The sequence below is a fragment of the Ursus maritimus genome, unplaced genomic scaffold, assembly GCF_017311325.1.
Source record: "Ursus maritimus isolate PB19 unplaced genomic scaffold, ASM1731132v1 scaffold_19, whole genome shotgun sequence".
NCBI lineage: Eukaryota > Metazoa > Chordata > Mammalia > Carnivora > Ursidae > Ursus > Ursus maritimus.
In genome coordinates this window covers 47903599-47924577 of record NW_024424341.1, presented here as the reverse complement: position 1 = coordinate 47924577, position 20979 = coordinate 47903599, and the positions used below count along the sequence as shown (strand labels likewise).

The 20979-nt window shown below is 43.9% G+C and overlaps 1 protein-coding gene and 2 pseudogenes across 1 annotated transcript in view; 1 reads left to right on the top strand and 2 right to left on the bottom strand.

Annotated features, from left to right (window-relative positions):
* Positions 1–3419: 3419 nt before the first annotated feature.
* On the bottom strand, positions 3420–4350 carry LOC103657370 (annotated as a pseudogene).
* Positions 4351–9965: 5615 nt separating this feature from the next.
* The window catches only part of LOC103657339 (putative protein ZNF720), a 46587-nt gene continuing 35573 nt past the window's right edge, over positions 9966–20979 (top strand). Inside the window, exons 1-2 of the mRNA XM_040634403.1 lie at positions 9966–9976; positions 10360–10426. Of these exons, the coding sequence (XP_040490337.1) occupies positions 9966–9976; positions 10360–10426 (78 nt within the window). The remainder of the gene's footprint in view (positions 9977–10359; positions 10427–20979) is intronic.
* On the bottom strand, positions 16195–16294 carry LOC121103583 (annotated as a pseudogene).

Here is a 20979-nt window from a genome sequence, read left to right as displayed (position 1 = left end):
TGATGCCAGTCAGGATGCATTCTTAAATATACCTTCTCCATTTGACCAGCAAGTCTTCTAGGACCTCTCTGCCTTGTTGGTTGTAGGGTTTCAAGTTGCCTCATCAACATGGGAATGTTACACCAGACAGTCACAAGTCCTGAATGGGTCACACTTCACTTTTGACAAATGTTACAGTAGCAAGCAAATGGCTGCTTTTCAAAAGCAATTTACCTGTTAGTTATGTCAGACCTGAGTCCAGGGGCGCTTGGGTGGCTCACTTGGTTATAAGCATCTGCCTTCAGCTCAGGTCATGATCTAGGGGTCCTGGGATCGAGCCCTGCATCACATTGGGCTCCCTGCTCAGCAGGGAGTCTGCTTCTCCCTCTCCCTTTGCCCTTCCCCCCCGCTTGTGCACGTGCTCTCTCTCAAATAAATAAAATCTTTAAAAACAAACAAACCCGAGTCCAAACCCCAAGGGAGTCTTCCAGGTGGAGACTGCACGCCTTTGTCAGAGACTCCAAACGGTGGGATCTGGCACAGTTTTGCGTTGTCTCTGATAACTCCGGAAGTCTATTAAGGGGCTGGGCTTTTATTTTGATGGTGGTGGTGGGCAAGATACAACAGTGTATTTTTCTTTATTGCTAGAAGGAGCGGTGCACATTGTCCACATAATTCCAATAAACTTTAATTGGAAAAGGACACTGAATTTGACACATTTTATAAGCCTTACCTACTGGCAGAGAAGGAACGTCCTAGGCAGGGCTATTGAGAGTAATGTCTCTAACTTTCCAACAAACAATTCATCCACATAGTGAAACACAGAAGAGGGTTGAGACAAATGTGCTATATTCTCACCCACACACTGATGACAAATGCCTGGGGAGTTTGCTTCACTGACACTGTTCTACCTTCAGCCCACCCTGAAGAATGTTTGATAAATATAGAATCTCATACAAATGGTGATGGTTGTGAAAATTGGTAAACCATTTTGGAAAGTATTGGAAGTATGAACAAAAGCTGAACAGATGTAAGCCTATGACCATGAAATTTACTATTCTACATGTAACCAACAGAAATCTGTGCATATGTCACCAAAGCACAAATTCTAGAATTTACCTAGCAGAGCTATTCATAATAGCCCCAAACTGAAAACCACCCACATGTGCATCAGGAGTGGAAAGGTTAAAGTAATTGTTAGATATTTACACAGTGGAATTCTGTTAAACGTTAAGAGTCCACACAATGGAACTAATGCTGGTAAATGACCTACGGCATGTGTTAATGAGTTCATGAAACCATTTGGAATGCGAAGCCAAATATAGAAGATTGTATTCTGTATGGGTCCGTTTCTGTAAAGTGCCGAACAGGCATTTTGAAAAGTGATCTGTGCTGTTAAATGTCACATTACTGTTTACTGTGATGGGTAGTAACTGGGAGGCTTACCAAGGAGGTTTTTTGGGCTGAAAATCTGTTTTTTTGAACTACAAAATAGATACAGAGATATGTTCACTTTGTGCTATTTTACTGTGCTTTGTCTTTAAGACCTATACGTGTATCTTTAAATATTGTTTTCAAATACCTATCACCAATTTTTAAAAATTCAGGAGAAGGTAAGTAATGTTTTCATGTCCTTTTGTTATAAAGACATTAAATAGTACTGTGATTTGTTTTTGAAAGATGTGCTCTAATTCCTAGGTGAAACATGAAGATATTGAGTGTAAAACCTCCTAAATAAAGGTAAAGTAGAGAATTATTGAAAATTTACACAGAAGATAGAAAAATTAGAAAATAGACCATGGGTAATGAAGAACACGCTATTGCATGTTGGTAAATCTAATCCCAACTTACCACTATTATATTGAACATAAATTGGTAATAGCTCTTGTTACAGTCTAACATTGTTTGACTCTATTCAGTGAATTTTTTTCAGAAGTTAAAACGTTAGGATTAAAGTAAAATAATGAAATATAATCTCATGGCATTTTAACCTAGAAGAACTGCCAACAGGACTGTATAATAGAGTTTAATGTAGATTGTCATTATAATCATTGTAAGTGGTACTAATCTTATATTTATTGTACAGTTTTCCAATACTAGGACTCGAATAACAATCTAACACTCCCCGCACGTACACATTCACACATGCACAGACATGTACAAGTGTATGTGTATTGCATCTTGATTTGTGGTCTAATGTGTGGTAAATATTTCTGAGTGTCTCTTACCATCTTAAAAATAGTGTTTCTCTCTTTTTCTGCCACAGGGTTCAATATTCAAGATTCATTATGTCAAACTAATTCAAATTATTGAATCCTTAATATTTTACTATAGCTTCAGTAGGTAAATACAGAGATAGCTATATTGTAATTTTTCCTGTAGTTGAGTAACAACTGTTTTGTCCTTGTGGAAATCCTCCTGCCACCAACTGCACATAAACAAACAGGATTTCTGACTCTCCCTCCGAGTGACTGTTCCTGAGCTGCTACAGGTTTAGTCAACAACTCCACTTACTTCCTCATAACTGACATGAGTGCCCCCAGTGTCTTTCTTCCCAACGTGAGAATTGTCATCCTCACGTGATACAGAAAAGTCTATCCTCTACAGTTGCCAAAACCCATGCCACGTTATCCTAGACATTTTGCCTTGTTGTCTCTCACTCACCTGATGTCTTTTAAACTATGAGCCATACATCTTCGTGCTTTCATTTTTCCCACTACAGTTTAATCTGGGTATTTCTACAGGAAAAAAAAAAATTGTGCTTCTCTCCCTCCATATAATTATCTTTGCAACAACCACCATCTCTATAAGGTTGTAATGTATAGATTTCATACCTTGGCCCCAAATACACCTGCTACCCGAACCTGATTTCCATTTCCACTTTACCCCATTCTGTTTCATTTTTCCCAGAGATCATTTTGTTTGTTCAGTTTCTTGAATGACCGTCTCACATACTGTTCCTTTTCCATGGAACTTTACTGGACATTCCATGCTTAGTTAATTCCTGGATAAATGCATTATGTCAAACTGGAAGTTCTCTGCTCAAAGACATCCCCATAATATCCAGGTTGTGTCAGGACCCACGTTTTATTATTTCATGGACTCGAACTACTCCACTATAAACATGACTAACAATTATGTAAGGATTTACATAATAATTACATAGTAGTCCATTTACAATTGTGTTTATGGTTTATTATTGGACACAACTTCAGCCCAACATCTTTTGTAAGATGACTGTGTCATCACTGTAGAACTCTGTGAAGAGGAGTGAATAAACAATGGACGCTGTGCATAAACCTAACTTTATATGTTTCATTTCTTTTTTTTTACGTTAAACTCAAGCGCCAGTGTGGGGCTTGAACTTATGACCACGATCAAGAGTCGCATGCTCTATTGAATGAGCTGGCCAGGTGCCTCACTTTACATTTCTGATGACATCAGGAGATTTTGTTCCTTGTCCAGATAAAGCAGAGCCTGGACACACTGGAGCCATGGCTCCTGCGAACAAAGGGGCCTACAGTTAGGAAAAATCTGTTAAGGCAGAGATGTTCACCAGCAACCAACTGGGATTATTAATAAGAACAATGCAGACTTGGAAGGTGGAAGACGGCATAAAATGGTACAAGGGTGCTCCCAAGGACAAGGATTCTTTGGGTGACTATGGCCCTGGGGAAGCATCCTGGGGAGAGATTGTTGGTATGAATGTGTCTGACCCATTGCTTGTGCTTATGCATGATAGAAACCATGGAGCCGCTGGCCCAGAGCATGACCCCCAAGCAGCAAGTATCAGATAATGATAACAATGTTGCCTGTGGTGGTGGTGTGGTTTTGTTATTACCTACCCCAGAACGGTATCCCAGATTTTCATTGTGATGTTTGCATTGTTCCATTTGCCAGTCACATACACAGGAAAAGAGATATTTACCAGCATTGGCAGGATCCAGCACACGGAAACAGGAGCCAATGTGCCTGGGAGCTTTCACTTTAAGTTCTGCACATGTGGAATTTCTGGGGCTGATCGTGATGGCCCGGAAGATACTCAAGGGGCAGGTGCTGCTGATGGACACACCCCTTCCCACACTTGTGAAGACAGAAAACAACTTTGCATCTGACATCTTCAAGGAAATCTTTCAGATCAAGAGCTGCCACTGTCCAGGGGACTCCTTTAGAAAGCAGGGTGAGAGAGTTGGCTATAATCAGGTGCTTGAGAATCAAATCTGTGGACCTCACCCTGTGCTCAGTGGAGTAAAGGAGGTAACAGTAGAGAAGAGAGAAATTTCCAATGATTCTGAATATTATCCGTGATAAGAAGATTGTTCCAATGGTCACATTCCTGAAGCCATTCTTCCAGCTTGCAGTGACTGGTAATTATTTTGTTTTCCGAGTCAGAGGATCCTGCGTGGGAGTATGATGTACGGGCTTCATTGTTTGTGTCCACTGCAATTCAGTATTCTCCACTTATCACTGGTTCCCCATTAGAAATGATCATAGTTCTGTAATTTTTAGCAACATCTTTCACCTTAGTGGTGGGTTTGTACATAGGAGCAAACACAACAGCCATATCAAAGTGCAGGGTCCTTTAGTGCTGTTCAAAGATATAAGTTCGTGGACATGTTTATTATTAACATTACTAGTCTAAGCTTTTAATACTCTATTATTATTATTTTTATCCTGAGGAAAACTCCCACAGGTAGCAGCACTTCTCACTTTCAGGTGCAACTTCCCCTAGCTCCCACTTTCCAGCACCTGGGATGGGTCCACATATTGGGACTCTCCCTTTCTCACAATGGGACTCTTTGGGAGCCCATCCACAGTCCCGTTTTCATACTCTCTTGGAGCCACGTAGGCACACCACCCACCCCAGTGGTCGCTGCGTGAATGCTTTCTAGACATAGCCACTTGGATCCCGGAGAGCTTGCCAGTAGCCCCCTGAAGCCCCTGGGAATTGGGGAGTTGAGTGATCATGATAGCCAGTGTCGGCTGGACCCCAGGGAGGACGTGGTGCTGCTATGCCTGCCCACACCCAACACCCCTGGGAGCCCTGAGGACTGAGGCTTGGCATTGAGTAAGCTGGTCTGTTTCCTGACCAACTTAGCTGAAAGCTGGACGTTTTGGGAAAGGGGAGGGGGGTTTTGAGGGGAGTCAAGCTCCTGTGAGGGAGGGAGCATGCTGGGATGGAAAACAGCAGCTCGGTGCCACCAGGGGTGGCGGCAGGAGAGCCTTCCAGTCCCAGGTCTTTACTGGCACCTGGTGGCCCCACCCAGCACCTCCTGGAGTCCAGGGTACTGGAAGCCTCACAGTCTGCACTTGGAACTTTCCATATAGTTCCTTTCCCACTTTCACTGGGGGCACGGCAGGGGCCAGGTCCTGGGTGGTGGCATCTGGGTCACACCAGCAGAGTGATGCTTCTTGAAAATCAAGCTGATATTTTTGTTTTCCTGTACTTCCTTGCAGGTGTATTCCTTCAGGGTTTTAGATGGAGCTCTTTTTAACACTTTCTCCCAAGTTAGTATGAATTTGATCACTTTTAGGGTAGAGGCTATAGCTTTGGAAAAATCATCTCTTTAATTACTCCACCCTCCTTTTTAAGTCCTCTTCCCCCCTGTTTCACCTTCCTTTCAAATATTAAGTCTGGGGCAACCAGAGGATAAACCCCAAAAGGAAAGTGATTTCTTTTCAATGGGCATCTTCTGTGAGTTTGGGGTGAGGCACTAAGGTCGTGTAGGTGTGCAATGATCGACTGCTGTGGGCCATCAGGTTTCAGAGGTTACCTGTCACCCTGAGGCCATCTGTCCCCAGTTTCCTCTCACCCTTGCACACTCCCACCCTTCTGGCCTTACTGAATTATAGTGCATAGAGTGGAGAGTGGGCAGGAGAACCAGGCTGATTTTTTAAGTATGTGGCAGTGTTCTTTGGCGATCTTCAGGCAGATTTTTAAGAGCTGAAAGAAAAGAAAGTTATTTGCCTTACAAATTAGCATCAGTGTTCCTTTCTTTTTTGTCCCCTCTCCCTGTAAAGACAGAAACTTGAAATTGTTTGGCGCTAGGTGTTTTTTGTTTGTTTTTTTTACTGCTAATTATTAAGTTTTCAAAATTTAAATTCCAGTTAACATACAGTGTAATATTAGTTTCAGGTGTACAATATAGTGATTCAACACTTCCATACCTGGACAAGTGCATTCCGATCCATCACATGTTTAGCCCCCCCCCCCAAAACCATTAGTTTGGGCTCAATAGTTAAGTCTGTTTCCTAGTTTGCCTCCCTTTTTTCCCTTTGCTTATTTGTTTCTTAAGTTCCACATACGAGTGCAATCATATGCCATTTGTCTTTTTCTTACTGGCTTATTTCACTTAGCATTATATCCTCTTGCTCTATCCATGTTGTTACAAATGGCAAGATTTCATTCATTTTTATGGCTGAATAATTTTTCATTGTATACACACACCATATCTCTTTTATCCATTCATCTGTTGATGGACACAGGCTGCTTCCATAATTTGGCCATTGTAAATGATGTTGCAATAAACACCAGGGTGCATATATCATTTTGAAAATTACTGTTTCTGTATTTTGTGGGTAAATACCCAGCAGTGCAATTAATGGATCATAGGGTCATTCTATTTTTAACATTTTGAGAAAACTCCATACTGTCACAGTGGCTGCACCAGTTTGCATTCCCACCAACAGTGCAGAGGGTTTCTTTTCTCTCCACGTCCTCACCAGCTCTTGTATTTTCCTGCTTTTGATTTTAGCCATTCTGACAGGCATGAGGTAATAGCTCATTGTAGTTCTGATTTGCATTTCCCTAATCATGAGTGATGTTGAGTATCTTTTCAAGTATCTGCTAGCCATCTGGATGTTGTCTTTGGAGAAATGTCTATTCATGCCTTCTGCCCGTTTTTTAATTGCATTATTTGTTTTTTGGGTGTTGAGTTGTATCAGTTCTTTATATATTTTAGATACTAACCCTTCATCACATATGTCGTTTGCAGATATCTTCTCCCATTCCATAGTTGACTTTTAGTTTTGTTGATTGTTTCCTTCACTGTGCAAACCTTTTTATTTTGATATAGTCCCAGTAATTTATTTTTGTTTTTATTTCCCTTGCCTAAGAAGCCGTATCTAGAAGGCAAGCATCAGAGAAATCACTGCCTCTCTTCTAGGATTTTTATGGTTTCAGATCTCACATTTGGATCATGAATCCATTGTGAGTTTATTTTTGTGTATGATGTAAGTAAGTGGCCTAGTTTCATTCCTTTGTGTGTAGCTGTCCAGTTTTCCCAACAACATTTGTTGAAGAGACTGTCTTTTTCCCATTGCATATTCTTGCCTCCTTTGTCAAAGATTAATTGACCATATAATTGTGGGTTTATTTTTGGGTTTTCTATTCTGTTCTATTGATCTATGTGTCTGTTTTTGTGCCAGTACCATACCGTTTTGATTCCTACAGTTTTATAATATAACTTGAAGTCTGGTATTGTGATACATCCATTTAAAAAAAAATGATTTTAATTTTTTATTTCCCGTCCCCTCCCCTCCTCGTTTTTCTTTTTCAAGAGTGCTTTGGCTATTCGAGGTCCTTTGTGGTTCCATACAAATTTTAGGATTGTTTGTTCTAGTTCTGTGAAAAATGCTGTTGGTATTTTGATAGGGATTGCATTAAGTGTGTAGATTGCTTTGGGTAGCATGGACATTTTAACAATATTTGTTCTTCCAGTGCATGAACATGGAATGCCTTTCCATTTCTTTGTGTTGTCCTTGGTTTCTTTCATCAGCGTTTTATAGTTTTCAGAGTAGAAGTCTTTCATCTCTTTTGTTAAGTTTATGCCTAGGTATTTTATTATTTTTGGTGCAATTGTAAATAGGATTGTTTTCTTAATTTCTCTTTCTGCTGTGTCATCATTGGAATATAGAAATATAACATTTCTGTACATTGATTTTTATATCCTTCAACTTTATTGAATTTATTTGTAAGTTCTAGTAGTTTTTAGTGGAGTCTACAGTTTTTCTATGTACAGTATCAAGTTATCTGCAAATAGTGAAAATTTTACTTCTTCCTTAGCAATTGGATGACTTTTTTTTGTTGTCCTATTGCTGTGGTTAGGACTTCCAGTTCTATGGTGAGTAAGGGTGGTGAGAGTGGACATCCTTGTCGTTTTCCTCACTTTAGGGGAAAAGCTCTGTTTTTCCCCTTTGAGTTAGCTATAGGTTTTCCATATAAGGCCTTTTATTATGTTGAGGTATGTTCCCCTTAAACCTACTTTGTTGAGGGTTTTTATCATGATTGGATGTTGTACTTTGTCAAATGCTTTTTCTCCATCTATTGAAGTAATCATATGTTTTTTAATACTTTTTCTTACTGATGTGATGTATCACTTTGATTTGTGAATATTGAACCACGCCTGCATCCCAGGAATAAATTCTGCTTGATCATGGTGAATGATTTTTTAATCTATTGTTGAATTTGGTTTACTAGTATTTTGTTGAGGATTTTTGCATCTGTGTGCCTCAAGGATGTTGGCTTGTATTTCTCTTTATTTTGTGGTGTCTTTATCTGGTTTGGTGTCAGGGTATTGCCTGTGAAGCCATCTGGTCCTGGACTTTTGTTTGTTGGGAGTGTTTTGATTACTAATTCAATTTCATTGCTGATAATTGGTCGTTCAAATTTTCTATTTCTTCCTGCTTCAGTTTTGGTAATTATATGTTTCTGGGAACCTATCCATATTTTCTAGGTTGTCTAATTTGTTGGCATATAGTTTCTCATAATATTCTCTTTGAATTGTTTGTATTTCCATGGTGTCAGTTGTTATTTCTCCTCTTTGATTTCTGATTTTATCAAAGTCCACTGTTTCTCTCTCTCTTTTTTTCTTTTTGATGAGTCCAGCCAGAGATTTATTGATTTTGTTGATCTTTCCATAGAAACAGCTTCTGGTTTCATTATTCTATTGTTTTCTTAGTTTTTATTTCATTTATTTCTGCTCTAACCTTTATTATTTCCTTCCTTCTGATGGTTTTGGGTTTTGTCTGTTCTACTTTTTCTAGCTCTCTCAAGTGTAAGTTGTTTATTTCAGGTTTTCTTGCTTCTTGAGGCAGGCCTGTATTGCTTTCCTGTTAGAACTGCTTTTGCTGCATCCCAAATATTTTTGACTTTTTTTTCATTTATATAAATTTTGATCTCTTCTTTGATTTCTTGTTTGACTCATTGATTGTAGCATGTTATTTCACCTCCTTGTATTTGTGCTCTTTCCAGAATTTTCCTTATGACTGATTTCTAGTTGCATAGCATTGTGGCTGGAAAATGTTGGTAAAAACGGCATATTTCGCATTGGTAGGTCTTCACATTTCACATTCCAGTTTGCATCCCTTGTACAGACAGGTGCACTCCTTACTTAGCTAAATTGCTTAAATTAAATTCTGGATCCAGTCCTGACCCCACATTTTGGATCCAGCCTAAGTTCCTGGATCCAGCTGAGGTCTCACATCCACTCACCACCGAGGACCGAGGACCGGGTCCTAGACCACAGAGTCTGGCTGGCCTCTCCAAGGAGCAGTGTCTCTACCTCTAGGACAAAACCGGTTTTAACGAAAACCGACCGTCTCACCTTGAGAAAACACAAACGTTAGCTTTCAACACAAGTGGCCCAAAGGACTATAGCTCTACCTCAGACGGTTGGAGACATCAACTTAAAATAGGCAGCACTCCTGTCCCACAAGACGCGACAGAAATTCAAAGGGTTGGAAAGTCCAAAAAAAGGCACGTCCTGGGGGCGGGCTGGAGGAGACCAGGCCCCACCCAGACCCCATCGAGCGGTCCTGGCCTCGGCCCTGAAGTTCCACAGCCAGGGGAATCCCAGGGGCCCGCCCACTGCCCGAAGCTCTCAGCCCAGCTTCCGCCTTGCCCCGCCCTTATCCGTTACCCTCCCATTACCGGAAGCGCTCCCCAAGCTCCGCCCTATCCCGTCTCCCGGAACTGCGGCCCAGTCATGGCCAGTGCGTAGGTCCGATTCCGGGAGCGCTCCTCCCAGGCCCCGCCTTCACACGGTGAGCGTCCAGGCAAGGCCACTTTCCACAACCTGCGTACGCCCGAGCGTTCCGTCAGGCACGCTCGCTCCTGGGTCCGCGGAGTTCGCGCACTGGCCCGAATCTTACCCGACCCCTCCCTTTGCCGGAAGCGCTCCCCTCAGATCACGCCACAGCCCCGCCCTTCCGCCAGCGCGCACGCGCAGTTTTTTACAGCCCAAACGGTCCCCTCAGCGGCTTGGTAGCTTAGAAGCTCACGACGGCTTCGACTGTTTTCGGCCCTTTCTGTTCTCTTCGTGAGCGTCTCAGTCCCCAGGCCTACACCCCTGGGGCCTGGGGTCTCCGCGCAGGTTAGAGTCCCCTCACCCGCGCCTCGCACCGCGGGAAGTCCGGCGTCGCGGAGAGACACACGGAGCTCTGCGCGGTAAGTCCGGCGTCGCGGAGAGACACACGGAGCTCTGCGGCTGGCGCCGCCGACCCCGAGGTCCCGGTGCGTTTCGGTTCACATCTTTCGGAGTCGGTCCCTGCCTGTAGTCTCCCGGCCTTCAGACGCCGCCTGCCGCGTTATCTCCCTGCCTCACGCCGTCCCTGGGCACCCCTCCCACCCGCGCCGCGGGAGTCCAGGGACATGGGCGTGTGCGCCTCGCCCCCGCAGCCTGGCCCGGCTCGGCCCGTAGAGGCGCGGAGTGTGTCCCTGGCCCTGGGATTGCGCAGACCCCGCCGCCCTCCTGAGACCCCCTCCCGTGCAGCCCCGCATGTAGTGAGAGGACCCATGCCCAGGAAGGGCACCGTCTTCAGTGCGGGCGTTGGGGAGCGGGATTTAGGACGGAAGATCGCGGGGAGTCACGGAGCAGGTCCCCTCCCCCACGCGAGGATGGGGGGGCCTTGTGGAGGCCGTGACTGCGGAAGGGAGGCGAGGACAGCGGCAGACGAGGGAGAGAGGGGGAGCAGGAGAAAGAGAATGGCGGAGGAAAGATCAGTGAGAGGGTCCGTAAATTAGAGACGACAAAATAGAGGATGCGGGAGGGACTTGCAGCGAGGCCGAAAGAGCGGAAGACGAGAACTCGGGAAAGTCGCAAGCGGAGAAAAGGAAAGAGCGAAATGTGGAGGAAGGGGAGGCGGTCCAGGAGAAGGGGAGCGGACTAGTAGGGGCCCTTGGTTAACAGAAGTGGGGCAACAAGGGCGAGGCACTTCACAGGCAGTGGGAAGGAGAAAATGGTTGTGGGCCGGCGATGCGGGGACAGAGAGAGGTGGTAGGGATGACAGCCAAGAGAGAAACAGCTGTGCGAGAGCTTAGCCGGAGGGGTGCCAGTGAGTGGGGGCAGAGGGAACGCAACCGGGAGAGCAGAAGGGACACAGATGGGGACTGGGGGAGAGAGAGAGGCGGAAATCGATGGAGATGGGAACAATCAGAAAGCTTGGGCAGAAGGAGTTAAGGAAGGTGAAATAGGTTTCAAGAGTTCCCCGGACAGTGCAGGTGTAGGGAAGGGAAGAGAGAAAAGGGGAGAAAGCAAGGGAGGAGACGGGAGAGTCACAGGAAAGGAGAAACAGTGGAGAAAATCAGGAAAGAGACGTGAGCCGATTAATAGACAGATCCTTCCGAGGGAGAAAGAAGGGGAACCCAGATCTGGGTAAGTGGTGGTTAATGGGACATGGGTCTCCATAATGTGTTTATCTTTAAATTTGCTTGCCGGGTCATGATCCCAGAGTCCTGGAATCGAGTTCCTTATCCGGCTCCTTGCTCAGCACGGAGCGTGCTTCTCCTCCCTTTGCCTGCCTCTCTGCTTACTTGTGTTCTGTCTCTCTCTGTCAAATAAAGTCTTAAAAAAAAAAAAAACTGGGGGGAATTAAGTTAATATCTATTTCCAAGACCCAGGCATATATAGATACACACACACACACACGTGTGTGTGTGTGTGTGTGCGCGCGCGCGTGTGTGTATTCTCGTTAGTATTTTTCCGCCAGGAAGATTTTTCTCTTCTTCATTTATTTATTTATTTGTTTATGTCAGTATAAAGTGGTATATATTATCTTACACTAGGTATTATAATGCAGTATGATACTATTTATTTTGTTGCTCAAATTATTCTGGCTTTGGCCATCAGGAGCCCTTTAAGTTTCTCTTTCATGTGGTTTTGATATGTTCCAGTATTTTGGGGGGGGAAATTTCCATATTTATACCAGTACAAGATGCTCCAGACTTTATTTTCTCTGTCCCAGACCTAGAATCACGTATTTTCCCCAATGAGTTTTTTATTAGCTCTTTCAAGATGTGAGGAAATAACAAGTACCTAAAGGATGGAGATCAAAACTGTCCCCTGTTGCGGTCTTTTGCTCATTTCCAACAAACCTGTGGTGACGACGCCTGTATGCTCAGCTTTGATAATTGTTGGTGCCACCGCGTAGGAGATGCCCAAACGGAAGAAGTGCTGTTGCTCTAAGGCTTTGGCATTTAGACCCAGTGTGTTCAGCCAGTGAGCCTGGTTAGGGCAGGACACATGAGTGCATTACCCTGACTTGGACCTGGTTGCAGGGGCCTGGACTGGAGGGAAAATCTGCTTACCTGCTCCATGCCTTCAAACCATTTATCATCCTGTGACTCCATATCTCCCCTGGAGTCATCCGGGTCTGCGGAGTGGGGAGTTTCTGGAGGACAAAATTCTGGCACTGACTCCCTCACCCACCGTGCTGTCACCATGGACTCCTGCCCACTCACATGTGCACTAAGCAATGACACAGTGTTCCCCCGCAACACACACACACACACACACACACACACACACACACACACACACAGAGCTCCTCTCTTAGGAAGTGCGGCTACAGAGCCTGTGCTCCTAAGATTCCACTCAAACCCTCACAAGTGTCCACAGGAAACCTGGCCTGAGTCTCCCACAGCAACTTTGGCCCTCCATCAACCAAGGCTTGTGGACCAGCCCTCATGATGCCATCTGTCCGAAGGCACGCATGGATTAAGGCAGAGCACAACTCCAACCTGAGTCAGTGTCTATAGCACAGAGCAGTCCTTCCACCAAGCCTGCACTATCTCCCTACTTGTGTGTCCTTGCTGAGCCTTGTCCAGTGCTACCCCCTCCTTCCTGCTCAGACCCTTGTGCAGGAGCACAATGAGCTCCAGGCCACCCCCAGCTTCCCAAATCCTGTGCCTGTTGGAATCTAGATGTTGACCAGCCCTGGGTGATCAGAGCCCTAGACCTGGTTGTGGTAAGGACAAATAACACAGGAAGTGTAATAATGTGAGCTCAAACTAAGGGAAAAGATTTCCTTCACCTCTCTTTTTTTAGTCTGTTCAGTTTAGCAATCTTGTAATTTCCTTCTCCATATCTTTGAAATATACATAAATCCTTTTAAGCTGAAGAGAGCATTTTTTGACTTTCAGGTCTAGGAATGTCTTTCTTTCTTTCTTTCTTTCTTTCTTTCTTTCTTTCTTTCTTTCTTTCTTTTCGAGATTTTATTTATTTATTTGAGAGCGTGCAAGAGAGAACATGAGTGGAGGGGAGCTGTAAAGGGAGAGGGAGAAGCAGACTCTGCTGAGCAGGGAGCCCGACGTGGGGCTTGATCCTAGGACTCTGGGATCATGACCCTAGCCGAAGGCAGACGCTTAACCTACTGAGCCACCCAGGTGCCCTCTAGGAATGTCTCAGCTGCATGGGATCTAGCTCTTTGACATGTGATCATCAAGGGGGATAGCATGCCCACCCCTCAGTTTCTGCATGAAGGTAGGAGCCTAACTCCAGCAGGAGCAAGTTCCATGGTGCAAAAATACTTCCTGTCCTAAGGATGTGAGTTTACTTCAACTTGGAATAAAGCCAGTTAACACACGGATGGTCACCCCAAATATCAAATGCTGTCAAATCCTCTTACTTGAGGCCTAATTGTTATTTATCTTGAGCACATGAATATAGTAAGTTGTATCTGCTTGGCTACATGAAAGGGTGAGATTTCTTTTGGTCCTTATCACTTGGTAAATTGCCTGTAACTGGCACCACAATCTGGTTTAATGCTTATTCTGTAATAAAAATGTTTTTTGGGGACACCTGACTGGTATAGTGGGTTGGGTCTGCCTTCGGCTCAGATCATGGTCTTGGGGTCCTGGGATCAAGCCCTGCACTGGGCTCCCTGCTCGGTGGGGGACCTGCTTCTCCCTCTCACTGTGTGCGAATTCTCTCTCTCTCAAATAATATCTTTAAAAAAAAGTGTTTTTTCTTTCTCTTCTACGTTTGTCTGGAGGTTTTCTGGTTTGGGAGAAATTTTGCTTTTAATTCTGTTTCCCCCAACACTGGCCAGAATTACCAGTCCCCACATAAACACCCAAGGTGTCCATCAAATCCCCTCTGGAAGGTCATTTCACAGATTATCTCCCCCCCAATACTGTCTCAGGCTTCCAGCTCTAACCCACAGTTGTGCAGCACAGAGCTTGGATGCCCCAAAATCTTCATGTCTTGTCTATATGAGTCCTACTGTCTCTGCTAGAGCAAAGTTAGAGCAGATTCCCATGGAGACAATATCCCAGCATGGCAATCAGCAGTTCCAGCTCCTTCTAATGTGCAGACCTAAAACTGATTCAGACAGTAGGGCCTGGGAATCCCAAGGAGACAAGCATGTGTACCAAATTGGTCTGAGAAGCTAAACTGCCTCCATCTGTTGCCCAAATGCCCACGCACGTGCAGAGGGTGCCTGCTGCTGCTCCCCTGCCCCTGCAGAGACCTCTCACTGCAGCTCCAAATTTGGAGTCCACCGCTTGGGGATGGACAAGATGCCCTAGAGCATCATCTCCCCTCCAGGTTCCCTCCTATCGTTGTGACGACCACAAAGACAGAGGTACGAGCCCACCTAGGATCTGCATGCAGAGCCTGTTTTCCACTTAGGATTCATGAGAGAAGGCGAGATTTTTTTTTGTCTGAGGATGTGTGGATAATTCAGGGTAGATAATATTTTCTTTTTTTTTTTTTTTAAAGATTTTATTTATTTATTCGACAGAGATAGAGACAGCCAGTGAGAGAGGGAACACAAGCAGGGGGAGTGGGAGAGGAAGAAGCAGGCTCACAGCGGAGGAGCCTGATGTGGGGCTCGATCCCACAATGCCGGGATCACGCCCTGAGCCGAAGGCAGACGCCCAACCGCCATGCCACCCAGGCGCCCCGAGATAATATTTTCTTGAGCTTGAGAGATTGGAACAAAGACATAAAGCCAAAGGCCCTCACTGGAGTGGGACCCCAGTGTTGTCCAGATTTCCTTCAATGACCTGGTGCTACTGATGGTCAGTTCAGAGCCAACAAGCATAGGCGTCAAAAGCAGCACTTTTCAGGGACACATGCCCTGCCTTGAGCCATGTCAAGAAGGGAGAAGATCCCTAGCCAAAGGAGGTCAGGACTTAGAAAATATCCAGAGCCATGACCACAATTAGACCTTTGTGTACACTGTGTTACTGGAGTAGAGACATTGTACATAAGAGTACTGCTCAGGGACAGGTAATATCACACCTGTGTCCGAGGGTGCTCTCAGCCTAGCAGATGCCACCAACCCAGCCTGAGTCTTCTTTTTATCACTTTGGGGGCATCCGGTCGGTCTTACTGAGGACACTCTCTCCAGCACCAGGGACTTAGGATTCGGTGGAATCTCCTGTGCAGACTGGGGCCAAGATGACAATAGACTTGAATTTGCTTCCATCTCAGAGGAAGTGGAGTGTCATTCAGGGTCCTCTTCTTCCCCCATAGAAGGAATCTCCTTCATGGCACCCAAATGGGAGCCAGGTTCCTTGTACTGTGAGGAGGCTTAGAGTGTGCAAACTGATAGAGAAAGTGATGGTTTCTATTTAATATGGTCATTAGAAAAACAGGTGAAGAGCCATGGTCCCTACCAACCAGAGACTTTGTCTAGAGCAAATGGTTAAGTGGTTGAATTCAAGATTGTTGGGTCACTGTAAGGAAGGGGTGGTTTACAGGGGACTGTGGCTTCATTTCTGTGTGGTTTTGTGAGTACTGATGTGGTGCCTGAAAACCATCTACAAAGAAAAGAGTTTTTATTAGTAGTAGCAGTACTTGTATTTGTTAACCTTGTTAAGAATAAAATAAAGTTGACCCTTAAACAATGTGGGGCTTTGGGGCTCCAACCCCACTGTGCAGCTGAAAATCAATGTATCGCTTTTGAGTCCCCAGAAACTTAACTTTTTTTTTTGATACGGAATGCTTCACAAATTTGTGTGTCCTCCTTGTGCAGGGGCTATGCTAATCTATGCATGTCTCCAATTCCAGCATATGTGCTGTGGAAGCAAACGCCCAAAAATTTAACTCTTAACAGGCTACTATTGACTGGAAGTCTTACCAGTGACATAAACAGTCGATTAATACATATTTTTTCTGTGCTACAAGTAGAAGGATTTTCTTCTTTTCTGAGGCTGATATATATAACCAAGAAGAAATTCGATGGGGGGACTTCTACCAGGAAGACAACTAAAACAGAGATAATTTTTTGTATCAGAAAGAGTTACCTGCCTGGTGTGGCAAACATTTGTTTTCCAAACATTTGTTCTTTCCCTTTTCCTGTGAATGTACTTCCCCCTTTTTGAAATTGTAAATCCGTACCCCCTTCTCCTTAGGTCAGAATGGCATATAAGCATCAGTCACCTGTCTTTGAGCCTCATATCTTCGGGATTCCTGTAATAAGAAACTAAATTTGTTTTTGTTCTATGAATCTGTCTTATGTTAGTTTGATTTTTAGACCAGCCAAAGAATCTTGAGGCATAGAACAAAAAAAAAAGCTGCTTTTCCTACACATTCATTCCAGTCACCAGGACAAATATAGCAAGACCACTTCATATTTTACAGTGAGAAACCAGTTAATATTTTCTAGAATGGCTAAAATAAAGGAAAAAGGTAACACCAAATTTTCTTGAAAATGTTGAGGGATTAAGAATTCTCATATATTGCTGATGGGAGGATGAAAAGTACATGTACTTTGGAAAATTGTATGGCAGTTACTTACGAAAGTAAACATTTACGTACTGGAAGGGGAGCAGAATTTGTCATCCCAAAATAGGTCTCTTTGGCATAAGAATTATTTTAGGCTGGTTATTTTAAAGACAGAGCAAAGGAAAAGCTCTGAAACCTGGTAAAAGTTTCCTATTGGAAGAGACATTAGCATTTATAAAGGAAAGCTCCCATTTGTAAGGGTGTCTCCCTCAGTGTGTCAATCTCCAGAAACTCTTATCAGTGGAGAAGGTGTGGATCTAAATCTGGGTCATGTGTGGAGTGTCAGGACTGATCAGATCGTCGCTGGTGCCCTCCTCCCCACCCACCTCTGATTCTGTCACTTGGTTTAGGTGAAAACAACAGTGTTGTGTTAATGAAGGGCTCCAGGTGATTCTCAGTTAAGTCCAGGGTTAAGCACGAGGGCTTCAGGTTATTTTTATGAGAGCTGAGAGCAGGCTTTAGCGTGGCTCAAGGAGAGGTAACATGGTCTCTGCTACATGAGTCTGGGAGGGTCAGGTCCATGCAGCACACGGTTCCTGTGCTGTAGCTGAATTTGTGGGCGTCTGTGGGAGGGAAGGCCCCCCAAACAGAAGAAAAAGTCAGGGATCGATCTCCAAGTAGGAGCTCATAGTTCCTGAATAGCTCCTGCCCCAAAGGACTAGGAAGTTGGGCCTTTCTAAACTGCTAGAGGGCCGGCTAGCAGTTTGCAGGTGAAGAAGTTCTCTTGGTGACTTTAAAGGCATATTCTCCTGATGCAGCTGTGATATCTCCACAAATATCTTGTGAGAAAGAAAGCTAAAGGACCAGGCGAGGAAAAAAGAAATGGCCAGTTCTCAGGTAAGCCTTGCATCGGGCGTCACAGGCCGTGTCATCTTTTTCTCCTGAATTTACCTGCATTTAGAAATTGCAAATGCTGGGTCCTCTAGTTCTGATGTTTCTGCCTCATGAGTGTTTTCACCTACTTTTTTAAGATTTTATTTTTAAGTACTCTCTATACCCAATGTCGGGCTCGAACTCAAGAATCAAGAATCGCATGCTGCACCGACTGAGATCAAGAATCGCATGCTGCACCGACTGAGCCCGGTGCCCCTTCACCTATTTTTCAAAACCTTTTAAAAAATAATACTCAAGGGGCGCCTGGGTGGCACAGCGGTTAAGCGTCTGCCTTCGGCTCAGGGCGTGATCCCGGCGTTCTGGGATCGAGCCCCACATCAGGCTCCTCCGCTATGAGCCTGCTTCTTCCTCTCCCACTCCCCTGCTGTGTTCCCTCTCTCGCTGGCTGTCTCTATGTCTGTCAAATAAATAAATAAAATCTTTAAAAAAAAAATAATACTCAAGGTTAGGTCTTTAGAACACTTCTCGCCTATATTTCACAGGCTTCTCTCCCTTCTCTCCAACCTGGCTTCCAGTAGGGTGACAACAGTCGTCACTTGGAATTAATGTCTTGCAACCATTGAAAATATTCCCTTTGTGACAGATCCACAGGGAAAAGCAGTTCCTCCTGTGGATGAAGTCAGATCCTGGGATATCAATCAAGGAGAACATTTCACATTTAGGTTCTGTCTGGATGCTTTGTGAGCTCTGTGTACATCGGGATTAATTAAATGGACAAATAAGTAGAATGGTTGGACAGTAGACCCAGAATAACTCAGAAAGTTTTGGAAAAGAAACAGTCTTGCTCTTTAGAATGTGAAAGAAAGATGTTCTATTTCAAATACGCTAGACATTACAGGACATGGGAGCTATATGTGGCTTGAAATTTGCATAAATCCACTGTTTGCTCGTAATTAGATTAATCTTCTGATTTCCTTTTGGGGGCCACAACAACACAGCAGTGATAACGTGTCCTGTGTGTCTCAGGCACTGATACCACTTTGCTTCCCTACAGCTGGTGTTAATTTTGTTTCCTTGGTTCGGCATTCTCTGGCAGATTGCTCCTCTATGCTGTTACTGTTTTCCCTTTTATCATTCATGCAGATGTGAGATGGATTTACTGAAAGATGTGCAGAAGTCTTCAGAATTAAAGTGGAAATTCCTTTCTTCTATGAGTTCCACTGGATAATGAAGGCTCTCACTTTTGTGCACTGGAGATACTTACTGACTTCTGGGAACGGTGGTTCTGAGCCTGTAAATTTCCATTTTACTCTACCCACATCCCAGACGTACTCTTCTCTTTGTACTTTCAGAAAAAGAAAACAAGGATCACATAATTAACATGTTCAAGTGTCTTAAAATTCTGAAACATAACATAGCACAAATGATTGAAACAAAAACTGTCAGTGAATACTAGACTCAGAAACTGGCTATATTTTTTTTAATATTCTGTGCATTTGTCTTTATCGTGTGAATAAAAGAAGCATCATCTTCCACAAAGTAGATACATAAATTTTATGTCATTGAAAATGTTCCTTAATTTAAATTGCCATGACCACTTCCCCACCCAACGTGGGGCTCGAACCCAGGACCCTGAGATCATGTAATTACTTTTTAAATGTATGGATGTGTGCATAAAATGTAAAAGGGAGACCGATTTTATGTGGATCCCCTCTTGTTTCCATCACTCTTCTCAGGTTTGACACCTGCTATGAACACTGCTTTTTTAGAGTCTTCTCTGTACATTGACCTGTGTGTCATTTGAGATCAACTCTAGGTTAGGTTACTAACCTGATCCCTTCCATGTACTGGATGTTTGACAAAATATTTGCATAAAAGTGGAAGAATAATACGTTTGCTCTCTTAGATTATTATTATTTTGCATTAGTTTATGAAAAATTGTTAGAATGCTATCTAGTAACTAGAAGTGCTCAAAAATATTGTTGCCATTCTTGCTATTCTAGTGAAACCTGTAACTGCTATAAAACCTGTTCGGTTCCAAGTCCTCCAAGAATTCTTGCCTTTGGGTTCTACCTCTTTGTTATTCAAAAATGTATCCCTTGGCCCATAGGCTACTGCCTTGTTAGAAATGCAGACCAGGATCCCACCCCAGAGCTCCTGAAAAGAATCTGCATTTTAACAAGATCTCCAGGGCACTGTTGTGAAATTCTCATTCACTTTAGAATTTGATATGTACATTTGTAGCCCACCCAAATTTTCCCTCTAAGAGATAGACACAATTTATACTGTATGATATAAACACGGTACTCGGTGTGTATGCCTGTGTTTATGCCCTCATTTTACAATTTATCTTGGAGAAATACACAGTATTTATAATGGCGTTGTGGATCATTTGCCATCCTCCTAACGGAGCTAGAGAATACATTCGAGCATATTACCGTGCTAAAAATCGTCTTACTGCATAAAGCAAGAAACTCATTTAAGCCAGAACCAGTTCTAATGTAACTGAATGAATATGCGTTCACTCCTTGCTGAGTCTCAGAAACTACCTCAGGTGGGGTTGTCACAGAAAGGAAGCTTTGTGTCAGATAAGCAGATCACAGGGAATAACTTCCAAAGCCTTGACTCCCCCAAGCAAGGGTGAATGGGTTCCTTTTATCTAGAGTTAGGATGAATATTTAGAAATGGGAGCCTTGTCATTATATGTAGATGTAGGGCATAAGTCGCACGTGCCCCGTAAGTAAATAGTTCCTTACATACTTCTTATATTATGTAAATGAGGTGTGAGCAGAGATTTTAGTTTTGTAATGAAGCAAAAATGTCAGTCACTCTGTGGGTCACTCCATGGTCCATCTGTGTTGGTGTGAGTCGGGAGTTAAGCTCAAACTGGGCTGGGTGGTAGGGACCAGCACGAGCTCTTTGTAGTGGCAGTTGTTGCTACTTGTGGGGTAGTTTCTGTTTCCATCATAGGAGACTTTGCCCATGGGGTCTTTTCCCTGAAGTAAAAGATAAGGTGGAAGCAAGAGGTTAAGTAAAACGTGGGACAAGTGTCGGAGGGTACAAGCAGGTGAGCAGTGAAGGTTAGGTCTCGGGGTCTAGCTGGTGACACTAACTCCCTCTTGATCTTAGGGACCGTTATGAACTCTGTCGATGG